Source organism: Nomascus leucogenys, chromosome 8 (genome assembly GCF_006542625.1).
Source record: "Nomascus leucogenys isolate Asia chromosome 8, Asia_NLE_v1, whole genome shotgun sequence".
Taxonomy (NCBI): domain Eukaryota; kingdom Metazoa; phylum Chordata; class Mammalia; order Primates; family Hylobatidae; genus Nomascus; species Nomascus leucogenys.
This window is the reverse complement of record NC_044388.1, coordinates 2,503,304-2,528,382: the sequence shown is the minus strand read 5'-3', so window position 1 is coordinate 2,528,382 and position 25,079 is coordinate 2,503,304. Positions and strand designations below refer to the sequence as shown.

The 25,079-nt window shown below is 51.1% G+C and overlaps 2 protein-coding genes across 15 annotated transcripts in view; one reads left to right on the top strand and one right to left on the bottom strand.

Moving 5' to 3' along the window:
- Nucleotides 1-1,674: 1,674 nt before the first annotated feature.
- On the top strand, nt 1,675-23,632 carry PRPF40B (pre-mRNA processing factor 40 homolog B). Of its 8 annotated transcripts, none has more exons than XM_030816615.1 (26): nt 2,382-2,555; nt 9,504-9,584; nt 10,360-10,503; nt 10,817-10,882; nt 11,553-11,580; nt 11,816-11,841; nt 11,974-12,084; nt 12,387-12,507; nt 12,597-12,621; nt 12,843-13,049; nt 13,289-13,412; nt 13,494-13,558; nt 14,057-14,221; nt 14,323-14,431; nt 14,801-14,951; nt 15,675-15,808; nt 16,433-16,547; nt 16,696-16,787; nt 20,870-20,986; nt 21,200-21,337; nt 21,545-21,640; nt 21,895-21,981; nt 22,188-22,362; nt 22,658-22,719; nt 22,827-22,970; nt 23,066-23,632. In XM_030816615.1, the coding sequence occupies exons 1-26, from the start codon at nt 2,553-2,555 to the stop codon at nt 23,156-23,158; spliced, it is 2,679 nt and encodes an 892-aa protein (XP_030672475.1). In that variant the 5' UTR covers nt 2,382-2,552; the 3' UTR covers nt 23,159-23,632. The 8 variants fall into 8 exon arrangements, with proteins under 8 accessions (XP_030672478.1, XP_030672475.1, XP_030672476.1 ...); XM_030816616.1 differs by having other exon boundaries at nt 11,553-11,562; nt 12,594-12,621; nt 21,892-21,981; nt 23,066-23,631; XM_030816613.1 differs by having other exon boundaries at nt 12,594-12,621; nt 21,892-21,981; nt 23,066-23,631.
- FMNL3 (formin like 3) overlaps nt 15,460-25,079 on the bottom strand; it is a 71,476-nt gene continuing 61,856 nt past the window's right edge. For 4 of the 7 annotated variants that reach the window (XM_030816609.1, XM_030816612.1, XM_030816610.1 and 1 more), the window contains one exon: nt 23,900-24,872. Coding sequence is in view for 2 of the 7 variants with exons in the window: in XM_004088627.3 (XP_004088675.1) it covers nt 24,784-24,872 (89 nt within the window). In the remaining 5 variants the exon portion in view is untranslated. Of the gene's footprint in view, nt 24,873-25,079 lie in introns of all 7 variants that reach the window. The other 3 variants (XM_012508555.2, XM_004088627.3, XM_003252180.4) reach the window with 3 other exon arrangements.

The following is a 25,079-nucleotide window of genomic DNA, read 5'->3' as shown; positions in this document are numbered from 1 at the left end:
ACTCCCACAGAAGAGTGAGGCAGCCAGGCAAAGTGACTCACGCCTGTAATCCCAACATTTTGCCAGGTCGAGGCAGGCAGATCACTTGAGCTCAGGAGTTCCAGTCCAGCCTGGCCAGCATGGTGAAACCCTGTCTCTACTAAAAATACAAAAATTAGCCGGGTGTGGTGGTGCACACCTGGAGTCCCAGCTACTTGGGAGGCTGAGGCAGGAGGATAGCTTGAACCCAGGTGGTGGAGGTTCAGTGGGCCACTGCACTCCAGCCTGGGCAACAAGAGCGAGACTCTGTCTCAAAACAAAACAAAACAAAACAAAACAAAAACAAAAACAAAAACAAAACAAAGCAACAACAACAAAAGAATGAGGCAAAGAACATGCCCAGGAGAATGAGAAAAGAGATGCCAGGTTGCCAGATGTGCAGCAAGGTGAGGGGATGAACAGTCAGATTGGAGAAGGTCAGCAGTCTCCAGCAGTGATGTCTTCAAGAAGATGAAATGGAGAAAATTCTCTGCTATATCTAGATATTCTGATAGGAGATTTAAGCAACTGGGGGAAGAATTTCAGGTAGATTTTGTGAGAAATACATAGAAAATAAATGATTTTAAAAAACAAGATTATTAATTCCAGGAAAAATAAAAATTTGTGCAGGAAAAAAACACAAGGTCTCCCTGGGGAGGACAGACCCAAGGAGGAAGCTGGGCAGGGAATTCCAGGGTCCCCGGTATTCAGAATATGGTCTATTCCTGGGCAAGTGTGCTTTGCATGGGCAAATCCCCTTGGACCCCTTGCCCTGGGGGGAGGGCTGCAGCTGGAGGAAGGCCAGAGATGCGAAGGTAAATGCCAGAAGAAACAGCTAAAAGAGGTGAAAGCGTTGCCTCCAGAGAGGGGAAGACGATGGGTGCAGGGCTCTGTTGTTTGTCTTAACAAATCTGGTACAATTATTTGATTCTATACGTGTGTACATGTTCTAAGAAATATTTCATTAAAAAGAAAAACATTTAAAAAATAAAAATGCAACTCATAAAAGTTCACGGAACCTCTGGACCACTTCTGCTGTACTTACAGATCTCGATAATAGTTTGAAAATCGTCCCAGCTGCGCGGGCATCGCGGCAGCCCCCGGGGGAAGGTGGGAGCGGTCGAGAGGCCGCGGGTGGTCCGTCCCCCTCCCCCGCCCGCCCCCTCCGTTCCCTTCTCTCGCCGCCGCGGCGGCGGCTGCGGGCCGCGCGCCAGTCCCCTCACCGCCCCCAAAAAGTTTGAAAACCACAGGACCCAGCCTGGGCAGTACACACAGGGAGACGTCGTCTCCAAAAAGTTACAAAATTAGCCGGGTGTGGTGGCACATACCTGTAGTCCCAGCTACTCGGAGGCTGAGGGAGATGGTCCGGTTGAGACCAGGAGGGGCTGAGGCTGCAGTGAACCCTGACTGTGCCACTGCACTCCAGCCTGGGTGACAGATCAATACGCTGCCTCAAATAAGAAAAGAAAACCGCAGAGCTGGGCCTTCATTTGAGACCATGTGGGTATCATTTTGATTAAACCACAAAGCATTTTCTCTCTATAGCAGCCCACAAGGGTGAATCCCACTTCCTTTTCCTCCCAGGTGTCACCTCTAACTCAGGACTTCTCCTTCGTGTCAGGAGTTTTTCTACCTCTCCGGAGTTCTTTGGATCTCAGGAACCTAGCACGGCATCACGCGAGTCCCGGCTCAGGTGAAGGGGGAATAAAGGGAACAGGAAGCGCCTTTTGCGGGGCTTTGCAGGCTGGCGGTCAGCGCCCTTCTGCACCCGTGTGCCTGGGGCTCGTCACTCTCCAGCCCCAAGGCCTTCAGCGCATTCACCGCAGAGCTCCAGGTTACAGTTTCCGCAGCCGCACAGCAAGCATGTACCTCACATTTTAACTTCTGTCAGAGTGGGCCCTGCTTTCATGAGTTCAGCGCTCAGTGGGAGCCAGGTCCCAAAAGTGAACTTCAGGGTCACGCGAGAAGCACGTGTACGCCCCACAAGGGCGTGATTTCGGGGATTTGTCTGTTTTTTTTTTTTTTCCAAGCTGCAGTGTGCTCAGTCCCCGAGACAGACCCTGCCACCTCACAGGAGCTCAACAAATAGTTCTGGAGTTAATTAACTTAAAAGTACTGTAAAAGAACTACACAGCAAATTCGCTGTGCAGCGCAAAGGCACCCTACACAGGGCGCGAACGCTTCGGCTCCTGGAGCGCCGGCGACTGTGAAGCCTGGACGCAGGCAGCTGGGAGAGGCAGAGGCGCCGGCCCCCGACCGTCAGTCAGAGGCGGGAGCAGGCGTGCCCCGCCCCCCGGGGGGCGGACCCGGGACTCGGCGGCGCGGGGGCGGGGCCTGGTTCTCCGCGCCGGGGGGGCGGGACCAAACACACCGGGCCGGTCGGGGCCCCGCTCGCCGGCGGGAGCCACCGGAGCCCCGGCCACGAAGGGGTGCGACCCCCCGCCGGCCCCGCCCTCCCGGCTGCGGTCTGGCCAATCAGAGCGGCTCTTACTGGCGGGTGGGCTGAGCCGGCCCAGCTGCTCGGAGGCTCTGGCATGGTAACATCCCCGCGCGGGGGTGGAGGGGCTCGGGGCGGTCCCACAGCGCCCCCTGCGGCCCGGGCCGTGGCCGAGGGGGCGGGGAGGCCGCTGGGGATAGCTGGGACCCCGGGGAGGGCGAGGGGGGCCGAGGGTGAGGGAAGAGAGCCCGGGAGGGGGGATGGGGGTGGGGACTGGGGGCGAAGGGGCGGGGGAGGCCATGATGGAGCCTGGCCGGGGGCGAAAGGGGCGAGAGTGGCGGGACGGGGTGAGGAGTGGGAATGGGAGAGGTGGGGGTGGGTTCGCGGAGAAAGATCGGGAAAGAAGAGAGAGGGCAGACATGAGGGGACTCGGGACCAGGGGACAGGTGGTGACCAGTTTCCCCTCCTGGGATATTTGGTGTGCGACATGCCCCTCCCCCAGCCCCAGCGCCAGTTCCCTTTGGAAGCCTGGGTGCTCCTCAGACCACTTGGGGACTCTCTGCTTCACCTTCCTGCATTTGCAAGAGCTTGTCTCCTGAGGCGAAGAGAGGGCCTCTGAGGAAAGGGGCTCCCAGCCCATGCCATCAACAAACTAACGACTCTGTGTGACCTTGGGCAAGTCACTACCTTTCTTTGGGCCTCAGATTTCCCATCAATTTTTTAAAAAAGGAAATGCATGAAAATTAAATCCAGATCTCTTCCAGGGTCTAAATGAATAGGTTTTTGAGGAGGAAGTTTAGGAGAATGGGTTTGGTAGGGAAGCAAAGGAAAGGATGAAGATGGAGGCGAGGCCTTGGGCTGGGGCTGGAGAAATCCCCACGGGTGCGGGGGGGATGGTAGACAGAAAGCCTGCCGGGCTGGGGCCGGCTAGCCTATCCTGTTGGAGGGATGGAAGAACTCTAAGGAGAGGAAGAGGTTGAAACCTAACTCCACAATGATGGAGACCAAAAGTAACACTCGCTTCATCAGAGGGAGAGTGATGAGATGGCAGGATCAGAAAGAAACAACAGGGGCCGGGCGCGGTGGCTCATGCCTGTAATCCCAGCACTTTGGGAGGCCGAGGCGGGCGAATCACCTGAGGTCAGGAGTTGGAGACCAGCCTGACCAACATGGAGAAACCCCGTCTTTACTAAAAATACAAAATTAGTCAGGCGTGGTGGCGCATGCCTGTAATCCTAGCTACTCTGGAGGCTGAGGCGGAAGCATCGCTTGAACCCGGGAGGCAGAGGTTGTGGTGAGCTGAGATCGCGCCATTGCACTCCAGTGTGGGTAACAAGAGCGAAGCTCTGTCTCCAAAAAAAAAAAAAAAAAAAAAAACAACAGGAAGATACTTTCTAGTAAGGCAGATCTTTGGGGAGCAAGAGGAAGAGTAGGGCTGATCCAGGAAAGTTGGAAACTAGGATGGTCTTTGAAACGGAAGGGCAGGTGCTGTTTGGGGCAGCTGAAGAAGGGCCACAGGTAGATTACAGGGTCACCAGCTGGTCTCTCGCCTTTTTTTTTTTATGATGGCTACCACTTTCTGAGAGATGTGCCTCCCAGCCTTCATCTTCAGGGAGTGGGAGTGAGTCAGAGCAAGCAGACCTTGGGAACACCTGGCTCGCTGGGGATTTCTGGATTGTATAAGGATTGGGGTTAAAAAAGAAAAAAGGAAATGTATCTGAATGTAAGAAGTATCATCTGTGGCGCCATCATCCTTGCTGGGAGGCAGCTTTGTGAACTGGTTGAAAGCACAGGCTTTGGGGTCAGACTGCTTGGATTCCAAATCTGCCTCTCCCATTTAATGTCTTGGAACCTTGGTCAGGTTACTTAATCTCTGAACCTCAGTTTCTTTATCTGTAAAATGGGAATAATAATCTCAAAGATGGTTGCCAGGATTAAATGAGTGTTTGACACAGTATCTGGCTCATAATAAGTGCTCAGTAAATATTAGCTATTAGCTGTTATCATTCCCTCTTTCTGTTCTTTTCCTTCTGCCTCTCCATTGTTGTCCTTTTCTCCTTTTATTCTAATGAGTGCTAAGTTCTGAGATGCCCCTTAGATGCAAAGTCTCAGAAGTATTGATTGCATCTTTGGTGGTGGGAAAGGGGTGGCCCCTCACTGGCCGAGGTGAACATATGATGATCAGATGATCAAGTGTCTCTTCATCTCTCAGCCCACAAATGTGTTTTTGTTCTAGGGAAGACACAGGATCTGTTTCTCTTTCAGCAACCATTTCTGTATCCTTCCCTGTCACTAGTCATGTCTTCATATTCTCACCCAGAAATAAAATAAGACCCAAAGTTTTATGGCACTGCAGCAGGTAGGAGAGGGATGGGGTGTTTCAGGAAAGCAGGGACAGAACACGGGAAGCTCAGGGAAGGAAGGGCTTTGGAAGTTCCGTAGTAGTTTATGTTTATTCCATTGTTCTGTCCTCTGTGGGGAACTGTCCAGAATAGGACAGTGTCTGAATTCTGGCCAGAGGTCTTCATCCCAAGTTGAAGATGACTGTATACAGTTAGCTTTATTAGGTTTTCTCATGCCAACATTTCATTCCAATTTCCTTTTTCCAAGCCACAAAGACCTTTGCCAAGCTACCTCTCTCTGTCACAGCCTATATGTCAGAGAATTTATACAGATGTACATATGCACACGTGTACACACTGTTTTCAAAGTGCATTTTAGGATATTCCAGTATGCAAAAATCTAATAAGGTTAGAGATGAGACTGCATTTTATCACAGCACTTTGTGTGCAGGGCCCTGACTAAACACTTGGGGGAGGTATAAAAGGAGAAAACTCAATCCCTGAATGTAGGGAAATCCCCACATGAGTGGGAGACAAGCAGTCCCACATGAAACACCCAGCAAACATTCACGGAGTATCATGTCACTCTGCAAAGTAGTGCATCATTTATCCTGAAGGGACACAGGTAGGAGTGTGTGTATGTGTGTGGGATAGTCATAAGGGTAACCTGAAGGAGGTGAATATTGGATCATCTTGAACAAAGCATGAGACTGTAGAATAAAAGAAATGTGTTTCACTTGAGGGTAATCTAACAATTCTGTGCAAAGAGAGGAGGAGGGAAGCCATTGAGTCAGGATGAGCGAAAAAGAGTGTGGGGTGGCCTTCGTTGCAAGGCTTTGACTGTTAGAAGAAAGATTTTGTAGGGTAGGCAGTCAGGAACCGGTAAGTTCTCAATAAAATGTTGAATCGTTGGTGATTTAATCACTTAGGTTGCAGGAGATGTACTAGATTGCAGACAGACCTGCTTCATGTGGCAGGAGCTTTGCTTTCAAGGGAGGAGGGCCAGAGGGCAGATTGGATCCAGTCCCGGTTCTGTCCCTAACCAGTGGTGCTCCTTGGACAAATTATTCCCTGAAAAAGGGGGATACCTTGGGTGACTGTCAGGGTCTCCTCCAGTTCTGACATCCTATGTTCCCTGAATAACTACTAGACCTAACTTACCAGTGGCCCCTACTGTTTTGTAGGAGTTGCCAAGACCATTTAGTCATTAAATTAACACATATTTATTAGCACCTACTTTGTACCCATCAATGGTGGTAAGGAAAACACAATGGGAACTGGATATGAGGTGAGCAAAAACAGATGAAGTCCCTGCCCTTCAGTGTTTTCAGTCTAGTAGGGGCCACGGATATTATATTTCATTAATTCTGAGACTCGTATTTGAACATTTGTCAAGTCAGGATGCATCTTCAAATTGACAGGATATTATAATTTAATTGGCAGCATTTGTTTTTTATTCATGCCAAATAGAATAATAATATAATCAGGATTATACAAATAACTATAAAATTCTAATGGATAATTGCTGAAGGAGAAGGTACGTGGTGTTGTACAAGTATATAAAAGAGGGCTGTGACTAGTTCAGGGAGTTGGGAAAAGCTTTCGTGAAGAAATGATTAGTAGATGTGAAGTGTATGTAGGCAAGGTGTGTGGGGTTGGCAGGGCCAACCCAGTTTTCTCAGGCAAAGGTGGATGCCTGAGGTGGGAGAGCTGAGAGAAGCTGAGTAGGGCTGGAGCTGAGACCCAGGAGCTCAGCATGGGGGAGGTTGGCAAGGTAGCTGGGTAGCAGACCCCCTCATAGCCTTACTGGTCAGGGGGTTTACTATTGACCCTAAGAGCAGTGGGAAGCCATTGAAGAGTTTTAAGCAGGGGACTAACAGTCTGAGGTGCACTTTGAAGAGCTTGTTATAGCTGCCGATTGGAGTGGATGTGGGGAAAACAGTTGGGAGGTCACTGCAATTAGATGAAAAAAGATGGTGGCTTGGGCAAGATGGGTGGTGGAAAAGGAAATGGAGAGAAATGGATAGATTCAAGAAATCTTGAGGAGGTAAAGTTAACAAGACTTGGTGATTTATTGGCAAGGAAGAGGGAGTTGTGGAGAGTGACTCATAGGTTTCCATTTGGACAATTGAATGGTGTGGTGCCAGTCTCTGAGACGGGCTCCCCTGGAGCCTGGTAGGACCCAAAGATGTTAGAGAGGCTCCTGAGGCAGCTTGAGATGGGAAAGTGTGACACAGAAAATTGTATTTCCCCCACTATTGATTAGTTTCTGACTTCCCATGCTGAGGAAAGCATCAGGGGCAAGAGCAAGTCTGAATACAGAACTAAAGCAGTTGAGCACTTAGAAAAGGTGAGTCACATTGGAGTAGTTTAGCTCATACCCTTTTCTCCTTAGGACAAGATGGACAGTTTTTTTTTGTTGTTGTTGTTTTGTCTTTTTGAGAGTGTCTCACTCTGTCACCCAGGCTGGAGTGCAGTGGTGCAGTCTCAGCTCAATGCAACCTCCACCTCCTGGGTTCAAGCAATTCTCGTGCCTCAGCCTCCCCAGTAGCTGAGACTACAGGCGTGCGCCACCACACCTGGCTAATTTTTGTATTTTTAGTAGAGGTTTCACCATGTTGGCCAAGCTGGTCTTGAACTCCTGACCTCAGGTGATCTGCCCACTTGGCCTCCCAAAGTGCTGGGATTACAGGCATGAGCCACTGCACCAAGCCAGGAACATAATTTTTTTTTTTTTTTTTTTTTTGGAGACGAAATCTTGCTCTGTCGCCCAGGCTGGAGTTGGAGTGCAGTGGCGCCTTGGCTCACTGCAAGCTCCGCCTCCCGGGTTCACCTCATTCTCCCACCTCTCCCGAGTAGCTGGGACTACAGGCGCCTGCCATCATGCCTGGCTAATTTTGTTTTTGTATTTCTAGTAGAGACAGGATGTCACCGTGTTGGCCAGGATGGCCTCGATCTCCTGACCTCATGATCTGCCCACCTCAGCCTCCCAAAGTGCTGGGATTACAGGTGTGAGCCACTGCGCCCGGCCAGGAACAGATATTTTAAAGGTAGACATGAAGGGCGTTTTTAAATGCTGAGCATTCTCAGCATAGGGGAAATTGGCAGCAGTGAGGTACCTTGTCTTCAGCCAGATACCACCTTTCCCTGGGATTCCTCCTTATCACCCCCTAACTTTCAGGCAAAGAGGCAGAAGGGCTGGGCCTTTTAGCTGCATCTCCAAGCCTCGGTTCACTTACAGTGAGTTTGTTTGTTTGTTTGTTTGTTTTTGAATGGGCAATATAGTCAGATGGCTGCGTATTCAAAAGATAAAAAAGCCATACAGGGAAAAGTCTCCCCTTTACCTCTGTCCCTTTCTACCATTTCTTGGGTATCATCTTTTGTCTCTGATTTTTATACAAATGATAAAAGTTTGCTGCACCTTCTTTTTCCCAGTTGTTAATATATCTTATAGATCATATCGAGACAATAAGCTTCTTCATTCTTGTTTATAATTGTATAGCATTGCATTTTATGTGTATATATAATTTCATAGCTCCTTACCGGTGGCTATTTAGGCTGATTCCAATCTTCTGTTTTTACAAATAATACTGAAATGAAAACCTTAAACATACAGCATTTTGGCCATGTAGGGCTATGCCTATAAAATGAATTTTTAGAAGTAGAAGGTTCTATATAGAGATTTGTTCCGTTTGTTCTTCATTCGTTCAATATTTGCTGAATACCTATTGTGTGCCAGATGCTGGTAGGTACCAGGAATATAGCTTCCAACAAGTCAGATATGATCCCTGTCTTCATGGAATGTTATTACACTCTTGTTGGGGAAAACATATCCAGGCAAACATAATAATTACAAAATTATGTACATGAGGAAACTAAAAAGGGGATCAGATAGAGAAATAGGAAGGAGCTACTTTAAATAGAGTCAGGAGGTCGTCTTAAAATAAGTGATACTTAAGCTGAGAACTAAAGGATGGGATGCGGACAGCCATTGGGGGTAGGATAGGGCAACCTAAGCTGTTCAAAGCCTACATCCACAGGGAGATAGTTCAGGATTTGTAGAGGAGGGGATGGACACCAAAAAGGGGATGGAGGTAAAGCCAAAGAGATGAAGCTGGCGATTGGAAGTGGAAGATGTCAAAGAAAGTAGGTGGCTAAGGATGAGGTCAGTTAGGGGAGGAAGCTGGTCATGAAGAGATGAGAATTAGGGAGACAAGCATTTTAAAGGACTAGCGACTATTTGTGTTGAGCGAGCTTTGGATTGAATCTCTGTAACTGGGCTAATTAAGGTAGGGGAACTATAAAAGAGGCGACTCCCTCCCTAGATACTTTGGGAATAAAAGAGACCTCTAACTTATTTGAGAGAGGCACAGCCTTGCCCATAGGCAGGAGAATGGATTAGAAGCCTTAGGTAGAGCCAGTCTGTGCCTGTAGTGAAGCCTCCTTCATCTTTTCTGTTGCTTTGACAAAATGGAAACTTTCAAAATAAAGATGACATTCAAGGGGCTCAGCCAGCTGGCTCTGAGCTGGCACAAGAGAGAGCAAACCTACCAAGGGCCAAGGGCTTGGGGTGGGCAGGAAATCGGGCTTGAAGACCCTCCTGAACTTTGTGCTCCTTTTTCATCCTCACCACTTCTGCTTCCCTTCTGCAAAAAGCCCATCTCTGTGCCCATCCTGGGTCCTATGACTTTTCTCTCCCTCAACAGTCGGTTCCCGATTCTGGTCCCCGGCCCCCAGCAGCGCCTGCCCCCTTCCCACCGGGGCCCCCCATGATGCCACCACCCTTCGTAAGTTTTATGTCTTTCCCTGGGCTTGGCTTTTCCAGCCTGCACCCCCGACTCCCCAGCCCCTAGCCACTGCTGCATCACCAGCACAGTTTTCCTGTAATGCCCCTTTTGCTGCCCTTGGAAGAGGGATGGTTTTACTTGGGCATTGGGTTGGGGAGAGCTATTGTGAAGCTCTCAGTACATAACATTGACAATTCCCCCTTTGTCTTTTTGACCTTAGGACACACTGGGGCTGGAGGTAGGAGAAGTGGAAGGGAAAAGACCCCATTAATGTGAGGGCAGGGTGGGACTATCTATCTCTTTCACTACTCCTTACCTATGCTCTTTAAATATGCCACAGATTTCGGGCTGGAATGGCATTGGTGGTCATGAGTTGGAGAGAAAGGGATGGGAGGCAGGGGACTGGGGTACTTGGGTACCTGGATACCTGCCTTCTGCCCCTTCATCTGAGAGGCCTCTTTGGGGGAGAATTGCTGAAGAGGTGGAGCCTTCCAGTCTCAGTCTGGTGCTGTTAAACTTCCCTTATTCCTTTCCTTTCCCGTTATAATTAAGAAGCTGTGTGCTTGCCTGTTAGACCCCAGTTATCAGTCTTTCTCAGTGGTGAGGAGGGAGGCAGTTTCATGCCTTGTGCTTCTCAAACTAAAGCCTTGGAATTGCCTTAGAGCAGGGTGGAGGGTCGGGGAGGGAGGTGGTGGATATTTCCTGACAGGTCCTCTCTGCCTCTGACAAGGCGGTGTCTTCCCTGCTCAGTATCTCTTCCTTTCCTCATTTCCAGATGCCCCCTCCAGGGATCCCCCCACCCTTTCCTCCGATGGGGCTTCCCCCCATGAGTCAGAGACCACCAGCTATCCCCCCCATGCCACCTGGCATCCTGCCCCCAATGCTTCCACCAATGGGGGCGCCACCACCACTCACACAGGTAATTGTCTTTCCTCCCCTGGGGCCTCAGAAAACCATGTCAGTTTAGCTAGGGGTGGAGATAAGAGCAGGCATGTAGGCCTCAGAAACTGGGGAAGGAAGGGAGCTTTGGGCCAGACCCATGTGGATTTGTCTGCTGAATGACAGACAACTATCAGGCAAGGTGAGAGGCCAGAATCTGGGGGTTGTCTGAGGAAGTGCCCAAGTGAGGGTCATGGCTCCAGTGAGATCTCTCAGGACCCTTTGAGGTACCCTGTCCCTCCTGTTCCAGCCCTTACCTTGGTGGTTGGTTTCTGTCTTCTTTGTATCCATAGATACCAGGAATGGTACCTCCGATGATGCCAGGAATGCTGATGCCAGCGGTGCCTGTCACCGCAGCGGTAAGCACTAGGGGCCAGCAGGTAGCAGACTCTGCCCTGCAGTCCCGTGAGTCTGACTTGGAATACAGGACTATGACCTCCATTCTTTCCCTCTTCTCATCGTATCCACTCAGGTCCCCGGCAGCACTCCCCACACTCAAATCCTCCTCGCCAGCCATGTACTCAGCTCTTCTAGTTTCTCACTCATCCCCAAAGGCATATACATTCTCTTGTTACTCACATGCCTTGTCCAGCTCCCTTAAGGAGCACACTTATCCTCACAGAGCCACACACTGTGGACACATGAATACAGTTCTTCACATCCTCTTTGTCCCCAGAAGAGTCAGTAGCACCTGGGGATCTTGCTGTGCCTTCTTATGCTATTGCTCAGTGTAGCACAGTCTGGGTAGGATATAGAATTTGGCATCCACTGTGAAGGAATGAGCCTCAGGAGTTGTCTCAACCAAATACTCTCACTTGAGGAGAACGAAGAATGGAGCTGCTACGCGATTCTCCCCTGGGATCCCAGAGCTATGGCCCTGAAGGGTGGGGGAAGCCTGTTAGGGAGCAGAGATCACTAGGAGCAGGACACATGGATTCTGGCCTGGCCTGCTTCTCCATCCCCCATGGCCTGGGTCCTGGGGGCCACTGGGCTTGGCCCCAACCCTTCCCCCTCCTCTTTCTTCGGCAGACGGCTCCGGGTGCGGACACCGCCAGCTGTGAGTCTTCTGGGGGCCTGCTCCCCCCAGGCTCGGAGGTTGGGGGGCATAGGGGAGAGGGGACCATGGACTGGAGCCCACCCTGGATCATGCCTGTTGGGATGCCAAGGAGTCTGGGATATTGATGGGACCAGGGGACTATTTACTGGGGCTGGAATATGGGAGGCATAGGTGGGGATAAAATGGAGGTTGGAGCAAAGACTTAGTATGTATCCTTTGGCTTCTTTTTTTCTAGCTGCTGTAGCTGGGACAGGCCCTCCGGTGAGTTCTTCCAGCTCAGGGGTCTCTGGGTAGAAAGCCTGAGAGTGGGGGACTGATAGTTAAATCTTTGGGGTGAGGAGAGGCTTTGGAAAAGGGGCCTTGATCACCATTCTGTGCCCCCCCCCCAACCAGAGGGCCCTATGGAGTGAGCATGTGGCCCCAGATGGGCGCATCTACTACTACAATGCTGACGACAAGCAGTCCGTGTGGGAGAAGCCCAGCGTGCTCAAGTCCAAGGCAGAGGTCCTGAGCTGGGCTTTCTGGCCCTTCCTTTCAGCTGCCCTGACCCTTCCAAGTCCTTGGCCTTCCCTTAGTCTCTAACCATATTCATGATGGTTCCTCTGGTCCCAAGGTCCCTGACCACTCCCTACCCTCCCTGGAAATACCTCCGTAGGATCTCAAGAAGTCCACCTTCCCCAGTTTGAGCCAGGCCAGGTGGTAGCTAAAGGTTCCTGTGTCCTCTACTCACTGGGTCTCCTTAGCTCCCCTGACTGGCTGGAGAGCTTGCCCATCCCACTGATGGCTCCTATCCCATCCTCTTGCAGCTGCTCCTGTCCCAATGTCCCTGGAAAGAGTACAAGTCGGACACAGGCAAACCTTATTACTATAACAACCAGAGTAAAGAGTCTCGCTGGACCCGGCCCAAGGATCTGGATGACCTAGAGGGTGAGATGTCCTACGGGTGGGCTGGGTCAGGAGTTCTGGGGGTTCCCTATTGCCCCTGTGACTGACTGTGTTATCTTTTCCCATAGCAGTTCTAGTCAAACAAGAGGCTGCAGGGTGAGTGACTTGCCCACCTATCCATTTATAGTTGGGGCACCTGGAGTGTGGGAGTAGACTCTGTCGCCATGATCTCTACACTGTGGGAGGAAGAGCCAGCTCTGTCTCCTTGTGGGGTCATCCCCTCTGTCCCCAGTCCTTCCCAGTATAAAGAAACCAGCCAGCCCCTGAAGTCCTCCATTCTTGCCCTCCTGGACACTGCCCTTCTGGCACATCTGCAGGAAACAGCAGCAGCAGCTGCCACAGACACTTCAGCCACAGCCACCTCAGCCACAGCCTGACCCCCCACCTGCACCTCCTGGCCCCACCCCAGTGCCCACAGGCCTCCTGGAACCTGAGCCAGGTGGGAGTGAAGATTGTGATGTGTCGGAGGCCACCCAGCCCCTGGAACAGGGGTTCCTGCAGCAGCTGGAGGAGGGCCCCAGCAGGTGAGGGCTGCCCCCCATGGCATTCCCGATGTTGGCCTCAGACTCCCAGCCTGGTTCAACCCTTGTCCTCTGCTGGGCCTCTCTCTCAGGAGGGGTTTGAAGATCTGGGTGTGACCTCTGAAGGGCAGAAAAAGGCTGCCCTGGGGAACAAGGAGGGGGTGATATGTTGCCAAGAGTTCAGGGCACTGAAAGCTGTGAGAGCTGGGGGACCCTGTGGCTGAGTCCCCTGTGCCCTCCAGTTCTGGACAGCATCAACCACAGCAGGAGGAGGAGGAATCAAAGCCAGAACCAGAGAGGTCTGGCCTCAGTTGGAGCAACCGGGAGAAGGCAAAGCAGGCATTCAAGGAACTGCTGAGGGACAAGGTGCTGGAGTGGGGCTCCCAGGGAAGGTTTGGAGGGGGCGGAGCGGAGCAGGCCCCATGACTCCCACCTGCTTCATTCCAGGCTGTCCCCTCCAATGCCTCATGGGAACAGGCCATGAAGATGGTGGTCACCGACCCCCGTTACAGGTAGGCCTGGGCAGAGGGAGCCAGGCCCTGTTCATGAGAGCAGCTATGCTAGGGACTCCCTAGGAAACCCCAGCTCAACACTCAGCCCTAAGGGAACCGGAGTCAGGACAGTGACAGATTGGGTTGGGGTGCAAGGGGAACAAAAGCTGGAGGGCCTCCAGGAGAAGGAAAGGAAAGGTATCTGACACAACACATTCAATAAATGCTTCCTGAATTGAATCAAACTGAATTGAATTAATTGGGGGAATGAGGGTGCTGGATAGGGTGACTTGAGAACCCCAAAGGAAAAGGGCCCAGTATTTGCAGTGTCTTGGAGCTGCATCTCTTCCCCTCACTTCCTGTCACCCCTACTTCTCCATGAATGGTGTTCAGGTCCCAGACATCTGTGCCCTTGGAGCCCCTGCAGCCTGCAGTGTCTCATGACCCTCCAGTGTGGGCTGTGCAGGGTGGTTCAGGGTGACTTCTCTATCCCCACCCCACTCCTACCCTCTATCCCAGTGCCTTGCCTAAACTGAGTGAAAAAAAGCAGGCATTCAATGCCTACAAGGCGCAGCGGGAGAAGGAGGAGAAGGAGGAAGCCCGGCTAAGGGCCAAAGAGGCCAAGCAGACCCTGCAGCATTTCCTGGAGCAGCATGAACGCATGACCTCCACCACCCGCTACCGGTCAGGGGGCCAGGCTGGGCTGGGGCTTGGGAACCCTGAGAACACAAAGGTCCAGGGTCTCTGTTCTCTGTCTACCTACTCACAGCTTATATGCTCCACAGGCGGGCAGAACAGACCTTTGGGGAGCTGGAGGTCTGGGCTGTGGTCCCTGAGAGGGATCGAAAAGAGGTTTATGATGATGTCCTCTTCTTCCTGGCCAAGAAGGAGAAGGTAATGGTCCCTGGGCAGGATCCTTCAGCCCATCTCATCCTGGACTTTCCTTGTCTTTGCTTTGTTATGGACCCTAGCCATTTACTTCTCTATTTCCCCAGTGTCCCAGCTTCTGACTTGGAAGCTGGTATGGGACTTGCACATCTCATTTCTGCTCTGGGCCTATAGTCCTGGGTGTAGCAGGGAGGAGGAGTCTCTGAGAGATGGGTCTGTAACCTGTACTCCCTCCCCTTCCCTGAGACATGAAAGTCTTGAGTATGGCCTTCTTCCTAGGGTTCCCTAGCTACCTTTCCCCAGGTCCTCCTCTGCCCAGGCCTACTTGGGTAGCTCTGGCCTGCCCTGCCTCACCCTGATCCTGTGGCTCCCTAGGAACAGGCCAAGCAGCTCCGGCGCCGTAATATCCAGGCCCTAAAGAGCATCCTGGATGGGATGAGTAGTGTCAACTTCCAAACCACGTGGTCCCAGGCCCAGCAGTACCTCATGGATAACCCCAGCTTTGCTCAGGACCATCAGCTGCAGAGTAAGCCTGGGCCTCCAGTTGCAGCTATCCCTTTCCCTTTCCTTACTGGACCTGGGACCCCAGAGTCTGCCTCACCCCACTCCCCTGTACCTTCTGCCCTCCCAGACACCCTAGGAGTACTCAACACTCACCCAGTCCTTGTACCTCTCTGGACTCCGGGGATACCAGAATGTTTCAGGACACCCCTCCCTCTGGGGTCTACTGTTGGCCTAGACTTTTTGTGTCCTTGGAGGAGGAGCTCTGGGATAGGAATCTTAAGTCCTAGAGATGTCAATGATGATTTTAGCTCATGTGAATATGATCTTAAAGCATCATAGCACTACAGGCCTTAACCGGTCATGTGTTACAATAGACTGTTGTTGGCCTGTAATCACTGATGATACTCAAATTCACTTTCTGAAATTGCATCAAAGCCTGATTGATTCCCAGTTCCCTAAGATGTGAAACCTCAGATCCCAAGATAACTGGTTTCATGTTATGGCTTCTAATAACTGAATCACAAGAGCTAAATGCTTGCTCATTTATTCTTATACAATTAATGATCCCCTCTTAAGAACTACCATTCCAGTGGCTGCTCCCACAAAGCCCCCTCCAGGCCCTTCCCCCACCACCCTGGGTATCCCTAGCAGCTGTAGGACAGCATCATTGAAACATTAGGGGTGCTGGGGTCTGAGAGGGTGTCCTGCTGGGACAATGCCCGCTGAACCTACTGCCTGTCTTTAGACATGGACAAGGAAGATGCACTGATCTGTTTCGAGGAGCACATCCGAGCTTTGGAGAGGGAAGAGGAGGAGGAACGGGAGCGGGCCCGGCTTCGGGAGCGACGCCAACAACGCAAGAATCGGGAGGCCTTCCAGGTATCTTTGCTGTCCTTTGTAGATCAGAGCTCGGCTCTGCCCTAGAGCACAACCTCTTCACCCATTCCCTGCCCCCTTCTGGATAGGCTGCCTGTTCTTTCTGTGCCTAGCCCTGTCCAAGCTCCATGAGACCTCTCTCTGCCTGCAGTCTGTTTCTACTGTACCTCCTCAATTCTGGACTGTGCTCTTCTAGGGAGACTAGATGTATGCACCATCCAGAAACTGCCAGCAGAGAGCACCCTACAGGCACGACTTGGCAGCTAGGCCATGTTTATTTCCCTTGGTGGGGCGCCCGACAGGCAGAGTTTATTCCCTCAGCTTCAGAGTGGCAGTGGTGGTGGTAGTGCTAGGGGTTACTGCAGGCAGGTTTCTGTTTCTTTGCCTCCTGGGACCGGCTTGTTCTCACTTTTTTGTTCTGTCCCTCTCTGTGTATTTACATTCTCTCTTTTTGCATTGTTCTCAGCCTTCCATCTGCATCTCTTCATCTCTGCCTCTCTTGCCTGCATTTCCTCAATCTTGATTGTCCCTGCCTCTTCCTCTGCCATTCCCTCTCTTCCCCCTCATTCTGTGGCCCTGCCTCCCTCCTTGTCTCACTCTCTCTATAACTGGCCTCTCCCTGCTCAGACCTTCCTGGACGAGCTGCATGAGACAGGGCAGCTGCACTCTATGTCCACCTGGATGGAGCTATATCCAGCAGTCAGCACTGATGTCCGCTTTGCCAACATGCTGGGCCAGCCGGGTAAGGCAGCCAGGCTCCCTGTTCTCTGGCCTGGCTTCCCGCCCTGCCAGCCTCTCTGCACCCCCTACTCCTGGGTCCTGTCCTCGGCACAGCCCCCAGGCCTTGGGAAGCTGCCGCCCGCCAGGCCCCCCTCCCTCCCTCCTTGCAGGCTCCACCCCTCTGGACTTGTTCAAGTTCTATGTGGAGGAGTTGAAGGCACGATTCCATGATGAAAAGAAGATCATTAAGGATATCCTTAAGGTGAGGGAGGCTGGGGTTATGGATGGGTACAGGATGGATGCAGGGCACGCTCCCTGCAGAGGACTCCCTGATAAGTCCTGTTTTGCAGGAGCATTACAGCTTGGTTCAGCAGATATGTACTGTGATCCTTTACTGCACACTAGGGATACAGTAATGAATACACAATTTCTACCCACAGGAGCTCATGGTCTAATAGGAAGATATATATGAGAACTGTTATACAAAGGGGCAAGTGTTATTACAGAGACAGGAATCTGAAGAACATTTGAACTGCGCATTTAGAAATGAGTAGGTGGAAGAGGTTGGAGTGTACACAGGGTACTAAGAGCAAAGGCAAGGGGGTGGAAAGGGCATGCCAGGTCTGAGGAGGAAGAAGCATAGCTAATTGTAAACTGGTAGCACACAGATTGTTCTTTCTGGCCTATACAGTGTTCTCTAAAAATTTGGAATTTTTTGCTAACATTTTAAAACCAGGAAACTTCACATAGAAAATCTGAATCTTTAGCTTCTCTTGTCAATATGGATTATCTAGCAGCATTGAGCTGAATTTGCAAGGCATTCTGCAGACTCAAGCTGAGATGCCACTTTAGAAAGGGCAAGTCATCCCTCTCACCACTCCTTAGTGCCTTCTTGATACTGTCACAAGTGTCAGCTGCCATTTACCATCACACGTGGCCTGTTGCTCTTCTTCTACTGGAGAAGAGAAATAGTTCTCAGTATTTACATCTTATCAAAAGTGGAAAAGTGAGTGAGTGATGGACTAAACCTTGTGTTCCAAAAGAAGAAAACAAAGAGCATATTTCTTTATGGAAGTGAAAATTCTAATGCATTTGAGGAGATAATACAGTACAGTGGTTAGGAGCAGGACTGGAGGCAGACTGCCTACAGTAAAAGTCTAGCTTAACTGCTTGATAGTTGTGTGACCTTGGACAGGTCACTTGACCTTTCTGACCCTGTTTCCTCATCTAAAAAATGGTGAATGTTCCACCAGAGTACACCTAATTACAGAGATTAAATGCTACCTGGGTTGAAAGGGATCTGGAAATAAAGCTAGAAATGTCTCACTGCACATATATTTCTTTGAAGTACTGTTTTGCCTTACAAATTCATGTAGGTGTTGCATTTTAACACCATATTACCTCTCTATTTAATATAAATTTAATATTTTAAATTACTTACCATTAGGTAAGATGTATCATACTGTCCTGAGGTATCCTCTCTTTCTCTGGAACCACATGCCCCAGCTTGGAAGTAGAGCCCTGCATGTAAAGTGCCTTGAATGCTAAAATAAGAAATTTGGATTTTTTTCTCGTAAGTAATGAGGAACCGGGGAATGATTAGATTAGATGGTGTATAGCAGAACCTTTCAGTCTAGAGTACATACTTATGTCCTTAGGGAAGGTGGTGGTGCTAGGTAGAGCAGTTCTTGAAGCCTCAAGATACTAAAACTGATAGTGGCAATTCAAATAGTCACATTCTTCTCACTTATCCCCAGACCTCTCTCCTACTGTTGGGGCCACTTGGTACAAAAGTCCCAAGAAGCACTAGATGCCAGGAGCTGGGTTAGAGGGATAGAAGAGGGTGAGCAGGGAGAAAAGTCAGTAGGCGGTGCAGGAATCTTGGTAGGAGGTGATCCTAGCCGGGGGCGGTGGGGACAGCAGAAGAGAGCAGGCTGTAGCGCTCCAGCTGTTCTGAGACACTCTGGGTTTCTGTGTAGGTGCCTTGAGACAAGCAAGGGTTGGAATTGAGTGTGGGGGGATTTGGTGCTGCCTCCTGTTTTCAAGTGAAGCAGCTTGAATCTTTTTTATGCATAGAGGTTCTACATAAGATTTCTATTTTAATAAACGGTTTCTGCTGTTTAAAAAAAAAGGGAGAATTTAACACCAGTGGGATAGAGTCACTAAGTAGAATTGATAGATTTTGTGAAATGGAGGGAAAGGAAGGAATCAGAGGTGTCAGGGCAGTGGATGATGGAACTATTGATAAGGATAAAACAAGAGCAGGGCTGTAGAAAATAGGAATTCTATTTGGGGAATTACTCTCAAAGCAAATATATTTTAAAACAGAATAATCGTATAAAGCAGAAATGCCTTATCCTGGGATAGCTAAATTTTATTGGACAATTAACTTTTAGCCACAGAGTGGCTGGTTGATAGGCCTGTAGGGGCCTATCCTCACTGAGTCCTGTCTCTCCACACAACCTGAGAAAGCAACTTTTTTATACAGTTCCCTTCCTCTTTCCCCATTTGGGTTCCTGCCTATGGAGGGCAGATGAGCCCAGGAATCCCTCTTGCTTTCCACAGCCAGGCAGACCATGATGGTGCCTCTCATCCCATAGGATAATGCAAAGAGCCCTGGACTTAGAGCAGGCAGACAGATCCGGGTCAGGGAGATCCATGGAGGATGCTCATGAGAAATATATTCTCTTGAGATCTGTTGAATTTTAAGTGTCTGAAATATCCAGTCTAGGATGAGTTTGAAAATCAGGAGAGATGAAGGATGAGATTGCTAGGGAGTACAGATTGGGTAGTGAAAGAGGACTAAGTGCTGTTCTCAGGAACATGCATATGCAAGAGAAGTAATAAAAGAGGTCAGAGAGGGGGTGACCTGGAGAGGGGAGTGTTGAAGAAGTAAATGGTAGAGGCACTGAGGACCAGATGAGTGAGGACCAAGAAGGCGGCCTTGGATTTGGCTAGTAGACACAAGCAACCTTTGGGAGAGTAGTCATGGAGGGGGCATGGGGGTAGCACATGTTTTAGAGTCAGATAACTCCTGGTTGCTTATTGGCTCTGAGACCTCCGTAAGTTCCGCGTCTCTGAGCCTGCTTGCTCACCTGTAAATCAGGGATAATTCATAGGTCAGGTTGTGAGAATTAAATAACATTTGTAAAGTGTCTAACAGGTTCTCAGTAAATGTTTATTCCTTTTCCTTTCTGCTGCATTTCAAGAGGTTTTGAAACAAAGGAAAAGAGCAGAGGTAGTTAGCTTGAAGGGGAGAGCATGGAGGAAAGGATGTTCCAGGTTAGGTGAGGTGTCTGCTTGATGGAAGGAGCCAGTAATGAGGGTGACTTGGAGCTTTCAATTTCCTGAGAATGAATGCTGTGTTGATAAGGACTGGAGCAGGGTTGAGGAAGTACCCTTGGAAAGAAGCAAGAGGAACACACCTCTGCCATCAGCAAAAAGGCCAGAGGAGGTGAGAGCTATGTGGAGGGAGAGGAAGGGAATCTGGCCTGTGCTTAACTGACGTGAGAGCCAGACTTTGAACTCCAGTGGCTTCATTTACCACTCATGTCATCTTGGGCCAACTGAGATCACTTTTCTAAGCCTCTGCTTCACTGGAATGTTATGAGGCCTAAATGAGAAGCATAGAGCCTGGCCCGTGGAAATGTTTTTAGTATTGGTGGGGAGCTGCACACCTGGTGGCCTCCATTTCTGCCATGGACGAAGTCATCTGGGTGGGTGTGGTGCTTGAAAGCACAGACTTTGGGGATAGAGAGACCCCCCAGGGTAGGGTTCTTGCCCAGCCATTTATCAGCTGTGAGACCTTGGGCAAGTGCTCTAGTTTCTCTGAACCTTGGTTTCTCCTTCTGTGTAAAATTAGGATACTAGGACCTATTCTTAAATGTAGAACCAAGAGGATTAAATGAGATAATATGTGAAACACTCATCGTGGTACCTGGTACACAGTAAGCACTCAGTAAATAGAGCCAAAGGGTAGGGGCCAGCAAATGCTGATTGAGAATGCATGGAAGCACTGCTGAGCAGCAGGAGGGCCCAGCTGGGGCCAGAGCTTTAAGCCAAAGGAACAAAAGTTAATTTTGAGAAACTCAGCATTAATCAGCAGTTGAGAGACATCTCCCAACCCCTTCAGCTCTGTGTGATATCCAAACCAAGGGTAGGCATGGGGGCTTAATTGTCAAGTGATGAGGACTTGGATAACTTGGTTTCTAATGCATATCACAGTCCTGTGGATCTCTTCCGGAGGCAAGGGCCTTCTCGACCATCTGTAGTATGACCACTCTGCCTGCCAGCTTTGGCCTCAGGCACGTGGTGCCCCTGCTTCATGCACGGCTGTACCCACAGGACCGGGGCTTCTGCGTGGAGGTGAACACAGCCTTTGAGGACTTCGCCCACGTCATAAGCTTTGACAAGAGGGCTGCTGCACTGGACGCAGGCAACATCAAGCTGACCTTCAATAGTGTGAGGGGCTGGGCAGGGAGTGGGGCTCAGTTCTCTAAATCATCCGTGTCTTGTTCCATTCCTTCTCACTCACTGTCCCACTGACTATATTCCCAATTCAGGGGATGGTGGTAGAAGCCCAGACCCTAACTTTCTACCTCCTAAGGTATGCCTGAGTGGGACCTGGCATCCACCCTCCTGGGTGACCCTGTTCCGTGTCCCTTCTTTCCTCAGCTGCTGGAGAAAGCAGAGGCACGGGAGAGGGAACGGGAGAAGGAGGAGGCACGCAGGATGCGGCGCAGGGAAGCTGCCTTTCGAAGCATGCTGAGGCAGGCTGTGCCTGCTCTGGAGCTAGGCACTGCCTGGGAAGAGGTCAGGAGCGTAGCCTGGCCCCAAGCACCCCTCAAGCCTGAGGGCAGCGGTGCTTCACCACTGAGGGCCCACCCCAGTCACGTCACAGCCCTGGGCCAGCTCCAGTTCCCTTCCTTTCTCTGCCCCAGCCCTGCCCTGTGCTCATGGCGGTGTCCAGGCCAGGCTGAGTGGGGCCTAGTCTGATCAGCAGTGCTCTCCTCGTTCAAGGTCCGTGAGCGTTTTGTGTGTGACTCAGCCTTTGAGCAGATCACCCTGGAGTCGGAGCGGATCCGGCTCTTCCGGGAGTTCCTACAGGTGCTGGAGGTGAGGCAGGCTTGTCCTCTGGATCTGCCTCAGGCCCTTGAACTCATTAGATCAGTTCAACAGAGACCTCAGTGGCCTCCCTCTTACCCTTAGGGCACTCCTGGCCAGCTAAGGAAGGGGAGGCCTGAGGATCCCTGGGATAGGCAGAAGGCTCTAGCCTGAGAAGGGGAGGCAAAGCCAGACTTTAGGAGGTAGGATACTTCCTGGGGCTAAGTCTGGTGCTGTCCTCACCCTTCTTCCTCTGCCTCTAGCAGACTGAATGCCAGCACCTCCACACCAAAGGCCGAAAGCATGGCAGGAAAGGCAAGAAGCACCATCGCAAGCGTTCCCACTCACCCTCAGTGAGTAAGCGGGTAGAAAGGACATGGGGTGAAGCTGGGTTGTTTTGGGGAAATAAACACTTTGTTTTCCCCTTACAATATCTCTCTTGGAGGGAAATTTGAGGATTCCTTTGGCCCTGGGTCGTCGTCCTCTCTCGAATTCCCAGACAAGGGCTTCTGGAGGGCAGAGAACCTCTGTATTGACATGTATCTGCTGATCTGCCCAGGGCTCTGAGTCAGAAGAAGAGGAGCTGCCCCCACCATCTCTCCGGCCCCCCAAGCGGAGGAGGCGGAACCCCTCAGAGTCAGGCTCTGAGCCCTCTTCCTCACTTGATTCAGTTGAAAGTGGGGGTGCTGCCCTTGGAGGACGGGGCTCCCCTTCCTCCCATCTTCTTGGAGCAGGTAAGCAGTTGCTATGAGCCTAGAAGCTGGAGAACTGTTGTCCCAGACTGAGAGGATGCCCTTCACAAGCCCCAGCTCCTTTGAGGGTAGACTGGATTGGGAGGGCTGCACCTATGGAAGTAGAAAGAAACTTCCTCTACCTGCCCAAGCAAGAAGCTGGAGAAGGAAAACTGGACTTAAGACTTCCTCAGAACATGAGGTTCCTGCCTGTGAAGAATGAACAGAGGGGCTAGAACAAAGAAAAAGAGCCTGCCTTTCTCCTGTTTGGACTTAGTAGGGATTTTTCTATCTCCAGATCATGGCCTTCGGAAAGCCAAGAAACCAAAAAAGAAAACTAAGAAGAGAAGACACAAGTCGGTGAGTGAAGGAACTTCTGCCTAAGCCCCTGCTATTTGTGAGCCCTGTTCTACCTGCCTCCCAGGCTATCCACAGGAACTGAGGAGGTGGACTCTGGACTCTTACAGAATAGTCCTGAGAGTGAGACAGACCCTGAGGAGAAAGCTGGCAAGGAGAGCGATGAGAAAGAACAAGAACAGGACAAGGACAGGGAGCTGCAGCAGGCAGAGCATCCTAACCGTTCCCCAGGCTTTGGAATCAAGAAGGAGAAGGTGAGGGGCAGGGGCCCTAGGCCAGTCAGCACGCTGGTCAAGCCCCGACGGCCCTCAGTGCAGGCTAAGGGTGAACTGTGCCTTTGCTCCAACAGACAGGCTGGGACACGTCAGAAAGTGAGCTGAGTGAGGGTGAGCTGGAGAGGCGGCGGCGGACACTCCTACAGCAGCTGGACGATCACCAGTGACCCAATGAGCTGTTCTCTGCCTTGGGTCTGTGTGAGGCCATGACTCCTGGGCCACCCTCACCGTCTGCCTCAGACTTCTTCCTTAGTCTGGTCTGTGTCCACTTTTTCTAAAGTAACCCCACCCCCAGCACACCATTGTTGGCACCTCTCAAGGTTGCTCTTGGTGTTCAAGGGTCCCCTACTCCCTGGACTAGTGCAGTCCTTGCCCTCAGCCCCAGACCAGAGATGGGTGGTATATGCCATGTGGGGTGGGTGATGCCAGTAGATAAAAGTGTGAGAGAAGGGGTCTCCAGGGAAGAGTCACAGGCTGTTGGACACTGCCTGGGTGGCAGAGGGCAGGGTCATCACTCTCTAGCATCAGTGCCTGCTCCTGCCTGCCCTGGCCCTGAGGCTCCACCACTTCTTCCTCCACCCAGGACCTAATGTACGTGTGTTTTGTTTTTTGTTTTTTAAATAACAATATTTATAACATGGCCAGTGACTCTTTTCCATGTGCTACTGGGGCAGGCTGGGGACTGGACACATGCCCAGCAGAGGGCACTAGTGTCTCATGGCAGGCCTGCTTCCCTTTGTGTGGCTAGAGCCCACCCAGCTGGTTCTCCTTTTCCCCAGAGTTCTGATCTCATCTCCTCCGAAATAGATGCAGTGCCCCAAAGATTTCTTTTCTATCCCCATGGCCCAGGTCAGACTAAATGGCCACCCTAGCCCCCTGAGCTCAGAAAGAGGAGACAAAGTCAGGCCTGGTGCATCAAGCCTTTGTTGAGAGGGGGAGAGTCTGAGGTTTATGTACAAGAGGAAAGGGAGGTGGTACATGTACAAAAAAGTGGGTCCCCACATTCCCTTCCAGGGGCAGAGGAGAAGCAGGAAGGTAAGCAAATAGCCAAGACCATCATGCTCCTTGTCCCCTGCCAAAAAAAAAAAAAAAAAAAACAACAAAACCCGTAGCTGAGGAAAGAAGGTGAAGAGTTGGCACACCCTTTCTCCAGCCATCTGCAGAGTGGTTGGTGCAGAGAAAACCTCTGCTCTTCTGCCTACCTTGACAAGAACAGTGTGAGCCTAGAATGAAATGAGCAGAGAAATAAGAGCAGTGAGCCTGACATCTCTCCTCTTACCCTTATCACTAGGGCACAGCTGGCACGGCCCATGCTTCAGAGGGCCCTGGCTCCTGGTAAGAGATGAACTGAGACTGACAGGGTCCCAGGGCTCCCTAAGCCTAGATACATCTAGACCAGAGCTGACCATGGGCCTGCAAAAAGGAAGGGAAAAAAAATGAAACAACAGTTGCTCTCTCCTCTCATCCCTCTGGGCTCTAGTGGGAGAGAGATCCATGTGCCCTGTTTAGGCTAAGGCTGGAAATGGTTTTTCCTAGCCCTGAGCTGACCCTTGGTGACCCTTCAGGAAATGAAGTCAAAGACCTTGGGGGCAAAGTGCAGTACTGGAAGCACCAGGGACCTACAGACCTAGTGCCCATAGTGGCACAAGTAGAAAGATCCAGCCTCAAGAGCTGGGGCGGACATGGTTGAGAGAGCAACACAGTCCTCTCCTGGGCCCTTGGCCAATTCCAGGTCCATTGGTTGGACTTGTGGGACTCTGAGGGCTGAAGTGCTTCTGCCTCCGAGAGGGTCTCAGTGGGGGCCTGGAGCCCGAGGGGGACCACTGGGCGGTGCAGCACTCCTGGCTTGGTGGCGAACAACCATAGGCTGGCAGTGGAGGCCTGCGGGGGAAGAGAGAGACCTGTGAACAGGATGGGAGGCTGAGCCAGGACAGTGCCCTCAAGAGCAGCCCCACAGGTAGGGCCAGGGAGGAGCCAGTGGTGAGGCAGATAAACAGGAGGCTTAGATAAGGCTTGAGGGGTACCCAGTTGGGGAGATTGCTGGTTGGGGAGATTGCTGGGCTTTGCATTTCAGAGGATCAGGTTGGG

Bases quoted from the DNA above. Each gene is read 5' to 3' on its own strand.
- PRPF40B (XM_030816613.1), top strand. The intron at 9,585-10,359 runs GTAAGTTTTATG...CCTCATTTCCAG, and splicing joins CCATGATGCCACCACCCTTC to ATGCCCCCTCCAGGGATCCC. The intron at 12,622-12,842 runs GTGAGTGACTTG...GCACATCTGCAG, and splicing joins GTCAAACAAGAGGCTGCAGG to GAAACAGCAGCAGCAGCTGC.